At 54.9% G+C, this 12,182-nt stretch overlaps 1 protein-coding gene across 6 annotated transcripts in view; it reads right to left on the bottom strand.

The window, feature by feature from the left end:
* Positions 1–11,846, bottom strand: part of LOC142906762 (uncharacterized) — a 45,894-nt gene extending 34,048 nt beyond the window's left edge. The window contains exons 1-4 of one of the 6 annotated variants that reach the window (XM_076055203.1): positions 11,361–11,846; positions 8,773–8,870; positions 6,278–6,574; positions 1,083–1,271 (exon numbers count right to left, since the gene is read on the bottom strand). In XM_076055203.1, the coding sequence (XP_075911318.1) occupies positions 1,083–1,271; positions 6,278–6,574; positions 8,773–8,858 (572 nt within the window). In that variant the 5' untranslated portion in view covers positions 8,859–8,870; positions 11,361–11,846. The other 5 variants (XM_076055202.1, XM_076055204.1, XM_076055206.1 and 2 more) reach the window with 5 other exon arrangements.
* Between the last annotated feature and the right edge of the window lie 336 nt (positions 11,847–12,182).

Raw genomic sequence — 12,182 nt, 5'->3', positions numbered from 1 at the left:
GGTGGTGGTGGTGGTGATGGTGGTGGTGGTGGTGATGGTGGTGGTGATGATGGTGATGGTGGTGATGATGGTGGTGGTGATGATGGTGGTGGTGGTTGTGATGATGGTGGTGGTGGTGATGGTGGTGGTGATGGTGGTGATGATGGTGGTGATGGTGGTGGTGATGGTGGTGGTGGTGATGATGGTGGTAGTGGTGATGATGGTGGTAGTGGTGATGATGGTGATGGTGGTGATGATGGTGGTAGTGGTGATGCTTGTGGTAGTGGTGATGATGGTGGTAGTGGTGATGATGGTGGTAGTGGTGATGATGGTGGTAGTGGTGATGATGGCGATGATGGTGGTGGTGATGATTGTGGTGGTGATGGTGGTGATGGTGGTGGTGATGGTGGTGGTGATGGTGGTGGTGATGATGGTGGTAGTGGTGATGGTGGTAGTGGTGATGATGGTGGTGGTGATGATGGTGGTGATGGTGGTGGTGGTGATGATGGTGGTAGTGGTGATGGTGGTAGTGGTGATGATGGTGGTGGTGATGATGGTGGTGGTGATGATGGTGGTAGTGGTGATGATGGTAGTGGTGGTGATGGTAGTGGTGATAATGGTGGTAGTGGTGATGATGGTGGTGGTAGTGGTGATGATGGCGATGGTGGTGGTGATGGTAGTGGTGGTGATGGTGATGATGGTGGTGGTGATGGTAGTGGTGGTGATGGTGATGATGGTGGTGGTGATGGTAGTGGTGGTAGTGGTGATGATGGTAGTGGTGGTGATGGTGATGGTAGTGGTGGTAGTGGTGATGATGGTGGTAGTGGTGATGATGGTGATGGTGGTGGTGGTGATGGTAGTGGTGGTAGTGGTGATGGTGGCGATGGTGGTGGTGATGGTAGTGGTGGTGATGGTGATGATGGTGGTAGTGGTGATGATGGTGATGGTGGTGGTGGTGATGGTAGTGGTGGTAGTGGTGATGATGGTGATGGTGGTGATGGTAGTGGTGGTAGTGGTGATGGTGGCGATGGTGGCTGCCGTAACGAAACGCAGACAAGTGGCGGGCGCGTGGGGAGTGACGGAGCGGGGGAAGGAAGACTCACCCCTTGGGCTCCTTGGGGGGCACCGCGGGCTCCTCCCGCCCCCTCCCCTCCCCCCGCCCCCTCCCCTCCCCCCGCTCCCTCCCCTCCCCCCGCTCCCTCCCCTCCCCCCGCTCCCTCCCCCTCCGTTCATCGCGCTCCCTCCTCCCTCTGCTGCGGCTCCTGGAGGACCGCTTCCGGCGAGAGTGGGAGCTGTGACGTGGGATCACACACACACACAGAATCAGACACACACACAGAATCACACACACAGAATGACACACACACAGAATCAGACACACACACAGAATCACACACACAGAATGACACACACACAGAATCACACACACAGTCACACACACAGAATCAGACACACACACAGAATCAATCACACACACACAGAATCACACACACACAGAATCACACACACACACAGAATCAATCACACACACACAGAATCACACACACACAGAATGACACACACACAGAATCACACACACACACAGAATGACACACACACAGAATCAGACACACACAGAATCACACACACAGAATCACACACACACACAGAATCACACACACACACAGAATCACACACATAGAATGACACACACACACAGAATCACACACACACAGAATCACACACAGAATCACACACACACAGAATCACACACACACACAGAATCACACACACACACAGAATCACACACACAGAATCACACACACACAGAATCAGACACACACACAGAATCACACAAACACACAGAATCACACACACACAGAATCACACACACAGAATCAATCACACACACACAGTCACACACACACAGAATCAGACACACACACAGAATCACACACACACACACAGAATGACACACACACAGAATCAGACACACACAGAATCACACACACAGAATGACACACACACAGAATGACACACACACAGAATGACACACACACAGAATCACACACACACAGAATCACACACACACAGAATCACACACACACAGAATGACACACACAGAATCAGACACACACACACAGAATGACACACACACACAGAATCACACACACACAGAATCACACACACACAGAATCACACACACACAGAATCAGACACACACAGAATCACACACACAGAATGACACACACACAGAATGACACACACAGAATGACACACACACACAGAATCACACACACACAGAATGACACACACACAGAATGACACACACACAGAATGACACACACACAGAATCACACACACACAGAATCACACACACAGAATGACACACACACAGAATCACACACACACACAGAATCAGACACACACACAGAATCACACACACACACACAGAATCACACACACAGAATGACACACACACAGAATCACACACACACACAGAATCAGACACACACACAGAATCACACACACAGAATGACACACACACAGAATCACACACACACACAGAATCAGACACACACACAGAATCACACACATAGAATGACACACACACACACAGAATCAATCACACACACAGTCACACACACAGAATCAGACACACACACAGAATCAGACACACACACAGAATCAGACACACACACAGAATCACACACACACAGAATGACACACACAGAATCACACACACACAGAATCACACACACACACAGAATGACACACACAGAATCAGACACACACACAGAATGACACACACACACAGAATCACACACACACAGAATCACACACACACACAGAATCAGACACACACACAGAATCACACACACACAGAAACACACACACACACACAGAATCAGACACACACAGAATCACACACACAGAATGACACACACACAGAATGACACACACAGAATGACACACACACACAGAATCACACACACAGAATGACACACACACACACAGAATCACACACACACACACACAGAATCACACACACAGAATGACACACACACAGAATCACACACACACACAGAATCAGACACACACACAGAATCACACACACACACACAGAATCACACACACAGAATGACACACACACAGAATCACACACACACACAGAATCAGACACACACACACAGAATCACACACACACACAGAATCACACACACAGAATGACACACACACACAGAATCAGACACACACAGAATCACACACATAGAATGACACACACACACAGAATCAATCACACACACACAGTCACACACACAGAATCAGACACACACACAGAATCAGACACACACAGAATCAGACACACACACAGAATCAGACACACACACAGAATCACACACACACAGAATGACACACACACAGAATCACACACACACAGAATCAGACACACACACAGAATCAGACACACACACAGAATCACACACACACAGAATCACACACACACAGAATCAGACACACACACAGAATCAGACACACACACAGAATCACACACACACACACAGAATCACACACACACAGAATGACACACACACAGAATCAGACACACACACAGAATGACACACACACACAGAATCACACACACACAGAATGACACACACAGAATGACACACACACAGAATCACACACACACACACAGAATCACACACACACAGAATGACACACACACAGAATGACACACACAGAATGACACACACACACAGAATCAATCACACGCACACAAGAGTCACACAGAATGACACACACACAGAATCACACACACACACAGAATCACACACACACAGAATCACACACAGCGTTACACAACCGATGAAAAGATATTGCCGCTCGACTGATTCGGAGTGAGACCTCTGCTGTTAAACCGGAGCCGGTCATAAGCACACTGCCCAGGTATGGGAAACTCTCCACTCTCTCCACAACTGCCCCATCACGAATTGGAAGTTGTGGGTGTGGAGTGTCCAATGGTACAAAATACCCAGACAGGTGCTTAGTTTTGGTGGGGCTGATGGTAAGGCCCCACCTCTTGGTGGCAAGCTGCAGGTTCAGCAGCAGCGTCTCCAACTCCTCCTCCGAGTGAGCAGCAATCACCAGATCATCGGCATACATAACGTGGTTGAGCAATAGGGAGCCATCCCTTGACCGCACCCGGGTAAGGATTCAGTCTCCTGGCTCCGCCAAATGGGGTTTGGCCAGGAGACGTCATAGACGCCTTTCCCCCCGTGGCCTCCGCCACAAGCTCATTAATTACATTTTTCAGTCGTGATTTTGTGGTAATTAATCGAAGGTGGAGGGGTCACCAGCCCCAGCGCACCCGTCCAGATCCCCCATTCGGCCGCTGTGGTGGTCACAGACGCCATGAGGGGAATGGCCAATCGGAATTGGCCCTCCCCCCACGGCACTGCCCACCACAACATTGCAGCACCACACAGAATCTCACACACACACCCATACGGGATCACACGCACGGGATCACACGCACGGGATCACACGCACGGGATCACGAGCACGGGATCACAAGCACGGGATCTATCGCACGGGATCACGAGCACGGGATCTATCGCACAGGATCACGAGCACGGGATCACACGCACGGGATCACATGCACGGGATCACACGCACGGGATCACGAGCACGGGATCACACGCACGGGATCACGAGCACGGGATCACACGCACGGGATCACACGCACGGGATCACACGCACGGGATCACACACACACGGGATCACACACACACGGGATCACACACACACGGGATCACACACACACGGGATCACACACACACGGGATCACACACACACGGGATCACACACACGGGATCACACGCACGGGATCACACACACCTATACGGGATCACACGCACGGGATCACGAGCACGGGATCACACGCACGGGATCACACGCACGGGATCACACGCACGGGATCACACGCACGAGATCACACGCACGGGATCACACGCACGAGATCACACGCACGGGATCACACGCACAGAATCACACGCACGGGATCACACGCACGAGATCACACGCACGGGATCACACGCACGAGATCACACGCACGGGATCACACGCACGGGATCACACGCACGGGATCACGAGCACGGGATCACGAGCACACGGGATCACACACACACGGGATCACACACACACGGGATCACACACACACACACTACCGATGGTGGTCACGCCGCTGGTGATGGTAGCAACGGTGACGGTTGTGATAGTGGTGGCAATGATGATCATGGCGACGGTGGCAGTGACAGTGGTGACGACGTTGACGATGGCAGCGATGACGGTGGCAGTGATGGCGGTGACGGTGGCGGTGACGGTGACGGTGGTGAAAATGACGACGGTGGCGGTGGTGGCGGTGGTGACAGTGGTGGGAGTGGTGGGAGTGGTGGGAGTGGTGGGAGTGGTGGGAGTGGTGACAGTGGTGGGAGTGGTGGGAGTGGTGGGAGTGGTGGCAGTGGTGACAGTGGTGACAGTGGTGGGAGTGGTGGGAGTGGTGGGAGTGGTGGGAGTGGTGACAGTGGTGGGAGTGGTGGGAGTGGTGGGAGTGGTGGGAGTGGTGACAGTGGTGGGAGTGGTGACAGTGGTGGGAGTGGTGGGAGTGGTGGGAGTGGTGGCAGTGGTGGGAGTGGTGGGAGTGGTGGGAGTGGTGGCGGTGGTGGGAGTGGTGGGAGTGGTGGGAGTGGTGGGAGTGGTGACAGTGGTGGGAGTGGTGGGAGTGGTGGCGGTGGTGACAGTGGTGGGAGTGGTGGCAGTGGTGGGAGTGGTGGCAGTGGTGGGAGTGGTGACAGTGGTGGGAGTGGTGGGAGTGGTGGGAGTGGTGGCAGTGGTGGGAGTGGTGGGAGTGGTGGGAGTGGTGGCGGTGGTGGGAGTGGTGGGAGTGGTGGCAGTGGTGGGAGTGGTGGGAGTGGTGGGAGTGGTGGGAGTGGTGGCGGTGGCGAGGGTGGCAGCGGTGACGGCAGGGCCGGTGGTGGGAGTGGTGACAACGGCGGTGACGGCGGCGGTGGTGGTGGTGACGGTGGTGGCTGTGGTGGCTGCGGCGATGGCGGTGACTGCGGCGGTGACGGCAGCGGTGGTGATGGTGACGGTGGTGGCTGTGGTGGTGGCTGCGGTGGCTGTGGTGGCTGTGGCGATGGCGGTGACTGCGGCGGTGACAGCGGTGATGGCGGCGGTGACGGCGACGGTGACGGTGACCACGGTGACGACGATGACGACGGTCGCCACGGCGACGCCACCTCCGCGGCGTCCCCACCTCCTGTGCGAGCGCTCCTCCCGGCGTTCCCGGCGTTCCCGGCGTTCCCGCGGTTCCTCCCGTTCCCGCCCTCGGGAACGGGAGGAACGGGGGGAACGGCGGTCGTGCCGCGGCCTCCGGTGCCGGCGGTCGTGGTGACGGTCGTCGTGGTGACGGTGGTGGCCGTGGCGTCGCCGTGACGACGACGACGCGGGGGAGCGGGAGCTCGAGGAGGAGGAGGAGGAGGCGTGGCGCGACGACGGCGACGAGGAGGAGGAGGAGGAGGTGGAGCTGCTGCTGCTGGACGAGCGGCGGCGTCTGTGGCGGCGGCGACGTCGGCATCATCATCATCATTATCAGCAGCATTGTCAGTCTGATCGTCGTCATCATTGTCAGCAGCATCATCGTCAACATCGTCAGTTGCATCGTCATCAGCAGCAGCTTCATCGGCGTCGTCGTCATCATCAGAAGCGTTGTCATCGTCGTCAGTATCATCATCATTATCAGCATCGTCAGCGTCATCATCATTATCAGCAGCATTATTAACAACATCATCGTCAACATCGTCAGTTGCAGCAGCTTCATCGGCGTCGTCATCAGCATTGTCAGTGTCATCATCATTATCAGCAGCAGCATCAGCATCATCGGCAACATCATCAGCATCATCAGCGGCAATTGTCAGTATCATCGTCATCAGCAGTAGCATTATCAGCAGCAGCATCATCATCAGCAATCTCAGTGTCATCGTCATCATCAGCATCGTTATCAGCAGCGTCATCATCAGCAGCGTCATCATCAGCAGCGTCATCATCAGCAGCATCATCATCAGCGTCGTCAACAGCAGCAACGTCAGCGTCGTCAGCAGCAGCAGCATCATCATCAGCATCATCAGTGTTATCATTATTATCAGCAGCATCATCATCAGCGTCGTCATCAGCAGCAGCATCATCAGCGTCGTCATCAGCATCATCATCATCAGCAGCAGCATCGTCAACCTTGTTCTCTGTGTCTCCCCTTGCCTCCCCATGTCTGCCCTTCCGTCCACATCCCCCACGTGTCTCCCCGTGTCTCCCCGTGTCACCCCGTGTGTCTCCCCGTGTCTCGCTGTGTCTCCCCGTGTCTCCCCGTGTCACCCCGTGTCTCCCCGTGTCACCCCGTGTCTCCCCGTGTCACCCCGTGTCACCCCGTGTCTCCCCGTGTCTCCCCGTGTCTCCCCGTGTCTCCCCGTGTCACCCCGTGTCACCCCGTGTCTCCCCGTGCGTCTCCCCGTGTCTCCCCATGTCACCCCGTGTCACCCCGTGTGTCTCCCCGTGTCTCGCTGTGTCACCCTGTGTCACCCTGTGTCTCCCCGTGTCACCCCGTGTCACCACCTGTCACCCTGTGTCTCCCCGTGCGTCTCCCCGTGCGTCTCCCCGTGTCTCCCCGTGTCTCCCCGTGTCACCCGGTGTCTCCTTGTGTCTCCCCGTGTGTCTCCCCGTGTCTCCCCGTGTCTCCCCGTGTCATCACCTGTCACCCTGTGTCTCCTCGTGTGTCTCCCCGTGTCACCCGATGTCTCCCCGTGTCTCCCCATGTCACCCCGTGTCACCCCGTGTGTCTCCCCGTGTCTCCCCGTGTCACCCTGTGTCTCCCCGTGTCTCCCCATGTCTCCCCGTGTCACCCCGTGTCTCTCCCCATGTGTCTCACTGTGTCACCCTGTGTCTCCCCATGTGTCTCCCCGTGTGTCTCCCCGTGTGTCTCCCCGTGTGTCTCCCTGTGTCACCCCGTGTCACCTCGTGTCTCCCTGTGTCTCCCTGTGTCACCCTGTGTCACCCTGTGTCTCCCCGTGTCACCCCATTCCTCCCCGTCCATCTCCCCGTGTCTCCCCGTGTCTCCCCATTCCTCCCCGTCCATCTCCCCGTGTCTCCCCGTGTCTCCCCGTGTCTCCCCATTCCTCCCCGTCCATCTCCCCGTGTCTCCCCATTCCTCCCCGTCCATCTCCCCGTGTCTCCCCGTGTCACCCTGTGTCTCCCCGTCCATCTCCCCGTGTCTCCCCATGTGTCTACCCGTGTCTCCCCATTTCTCCCCGTCCATCTCCCCGTGTCTCCCCGTGTCTCCCCGTGTCTCCCCATTCCTCCCCGTCCATCTCCTCGTGCGTCTCCCCGTGCGTCTCCCCGTCCGTCTCTCCGTGTCTCTGCGTGTCTCCCCATTCCTCCCCGTCCATCTCCCCATGTCTCCCCATGTCTCCCCGTCCGTCTCTCCGTGTCTCTGCGTGTCTCCCCGTGTCTCCCCGTCCGTCTCCCCGTGCGTCTCCCCACGTCTCCCGGCGTCTCTCCCCGTGCGTCTCCGCCCCCCCCCCCCGTGTCTCCCCGACGCGTCTCCACCCCCCCCCGTGTCTCCCCGTGCGTCTCCGCCCCCCCCCCCCGTGTCTCCCCGACGCGTCTCCCCCCCCCCCCGTGTCTCCCCGACGCGTCTCCCCCCCCCCCCGTGTCTCCCCGTGCGTCTCCCCCCCCCCGTGTCTCCCCGACGCGTCTCCGTGCCTGTCGTGCCGTCCGTGCGAGCGGCCCTTGGGCTTCTCTCCTCGGTGTCCGCGTCTCTCGTCGCTGCGCGAGCGTCTCCTCCCCATGGCGACACGCACCTGGAGACGCGGGGGGAGACACACGGGGGGGACACACGGGGAGACACGGGGAGACGCGGGGAGACACGGGGAGACACACGGGGGGGACACACGGGGAGACACGGGGAGACACGGGGAGACACGGGGAGACACGGCGAGACGCGCAGAGACACGGAGAGATGGGGACAAGACGGGGAGACACGGCGAGACACGGGGAGACACGGGGAGACACGGGGAGACACGGAGAGACACGGAGCGACACGGCGAGACACGGGGAGACACGGAGCGACACGGCGAGACACGGGGAGACGCGCAGAGACACGGAGAGACACGGGGAGACACGGAGCGACACGGCGAGACACGGGGAGACGGGGACAACACGGGGCGACACGGCGAGACGGGGAGAGACACGGGGACACACGGGGATACACGGAAGAGACACAGGAACAAACGTTGAGACACGGGGACACGCGGGGAGACACGGCGAGGAATGGAGACACACGTGGGGACACGGTGGGACGCAATATGATGACGGCAAGGTAATGACGGCACGTGACCAGGTTAAATGAAGGCCGTCACTCACAAGAGACGGTGAATCTCGGTGGGGGGGGGGGTCTCACCTGGTTCAATAAAGGACACCAAAACGTAATTCACGACCTGAAGTGCCCTGTGGCTTTTCAAAGTTCACTTTCAACAAAGATACAAAGATCCCCCGTGTAGCGTCTAACAGGCTCTAGGGGCAAGTGTTGTTAGCGAGTAGCAGCAGCACCTATACACAGACAAAGATCCCCCGTGTAGCCTCTAACAGGCTGTAAGGGCAAGTGCTGTTAGCGAGTAGCAGCAGCACCTATACACAGACAAAGATCCCCCGTGTAGCCTCTAACAAGCTGTAGGGGCAAGTGCTGTTAGCGAGTAGCAGCAGCACCTATACACAAAGATCCCCCGTGTAGCCTCTAACAGGCTGTAGGGGCAAGTGCTGTTAGCAAGTAGCAACAGCACCTATACACAGACAAAGATCCCCCGTGTAGCCTCTAACAGGCTGTAGGGGCAAGTGATGTTAGCGAGTAGCAGCAGCACCTATACACAGACAAAGATCCCCCGTGTAGCCTCTAACAGACTGTAGGGGCAAGTGCTGTTAGCGAGTAGCAGCAGCACCTATACACAGACAAAGGTCCCCCGTGTAGCCTCTAACAGGCTGTAGGGGCAAGTGCTGTTAGCGAGCAGCGCCTGTGAAGGCTACCGGTGCTGTGGCACCACCACGCCCGGCCGCCTTTGTCTCTCCCCCAGTGGCTGATGTTTACTCATCACAGCAGCGCCAGGTACTCATTTGAGGCCGAGTTGACCTAGGGGAGGCCCCGGCACCACTTACTAATAACACGAAGCTTAAACACTTTTGAACAGCGGATTACCGAATACAATTACACAAAAACACTAACAACAAACAATCATTCGACATACGGCGATTATAGCGATTTAAAAGTTTAAACGCGATCGCCTGGAGAAGCCTTGGGCCTAGTAGGCCCGTAACGATAGGCCGACACTTCGGGTTTTAGTCGCATCTCTTAATAACGATCACAACTTAAATTCTAATAACAATAATATACTCGGGAGACGTATTCGACGCTCTTGTTGTGTCTTAATAAGCGTGGCGGGTTTTTTTAAGTAATTAAAACTGGACGCAGACGAGACACTCAAAAGCCTTGGACCTAGTAGGCCCGATCGGCCGACTAATCGGGTTTTATTCGCATCTCTTAATAACGATCACAATTTAAATTATGACGATAATAATAACGATAAGATACTCGTGAGACGTATTAAACGCTCTTGTTGTGTCTCAATAAACGTGGTTTAACAATCGATTAAAACTCTGGACGCAGACGAGGCCTTCAAAAGCCTTGGGCCTAGTATGCCCGAATCGATCGCCGTCGCCTTCGAGTTTTATTCACATCTTTTAAGAACGATCAAAATGTAAATTATAACAATAAGATACTCGCGAGCTGTATTTAACGCTCTTTTTTGTGTCTTAATAAACGTGGTTTAAATTGTTTAGATAAAAACTGTAGACGCTGACGAGACTTTCAAAAGCCTTGGGCCTAGTAGGCCCGTGCCTATCTGTGGCCCCGCGGGTCGCATCTCTTAATAACGATCACAATTTAAATTATAACGATAATAACATACTCGCGAGACGTAAATAACGCTCTTTTTGTGTCTTAGTAAACGTGGTTTAAAAACTTTTCATTAAAAACCCCAGATGCAGACGAGCACCTTCACAAGCCTTGGGCCTAGTTAGGCCCGTACTGATCGGTGGCCCCGCGGGTTTTATTGGCGTCTCTTAATAACAATCACAATTTAAATTATAACGATAATAACAACAATAACAATATACTCATGAGCGTAGTAAACGCTCTTGTTGTGTCTTAGTAAACGTGGGGCGGTAGGGGGGGTATGGTTGTTTCGTTGAAATTAAAACGTCAGACGCAGACGAGATCCCACGAAAGGCGCCCGCGTTACCTGAGGCTCTTTGCCCGAGCGACTCGGGGAGGCGCGGAGCACCGTCCGTACCCGGAACCTTTTTCACGGGTGAAACAGGAGGCGACGTTTCGGGCAACGAACCCAGCTGCAGGACACGCTGCGCAAAACGGAGACGACGTTTCGGGCAACCACCCTGCTTCAGGACACATCGCGTCCGACCCGGAACCTTTTGACGGCTCAACAGGAGGCGACGTTTCGGGTAACGAACCTGCTTCAGGTCGCATTGCGCAACAGGAGGTGACGTTTCGGGCAACGGACCTGCTTCAGTATAGCACACCTGTCAACACTTTATCAGTGCCCTACCTTATTACAGACCAATTCAGACCGTATGAGTCACCCCGTGCCCCTTATAAATCTCAACGTTCATCCTATACACTACACCATACACTACTACACACTACTCTATACACTATACTATACACTACTAGACACTACACCATACACTAATATACACTACACTATACACTACTCCATACACTACACTATACACTACTATACACTACACTATACACTACACCATACACTACTATGCACTACACCATACACTACTAGACACTACACTATACACTACTATACAATACATCATACACTACTAGACACTACACTATACACTACACCATGCACTACTATACCCTACACTATACACTACACCATACACTACACTATACACTACTATACCCTACACCATACACTGCTACATAGCTGTGAACCCCTTATCAGTGCCCTGCCTTATTACAGGCCAACTCAGACCATATCGGTCACCCCGTGTGCCCCTTATAAACCTCAACGTTCATCCTACAA

The sequence above is a fragment of the Petromyzon marinus genome, chromosome 70 (assembly GCF_048934315.1).
Source record: "Petromyzon marinus isolate PM22_M1 ecotype Great Lakes invasive population chromosome 70, UKy_Petmar_22M1.pri1.0, whole genome shotgun sequence".
NCBI classification, from domain to species: Eukaryota; Metazoa; Chordata; class Hyperoartia; order Petromyzontiformes; family Petromyzontidae; genus Petromyzon; species Petromyzon marinus.
Note: the sequence above shows the minus strand (reverse complement) of the source record. Positions and strands in the feature narration are given on the sequence as shown.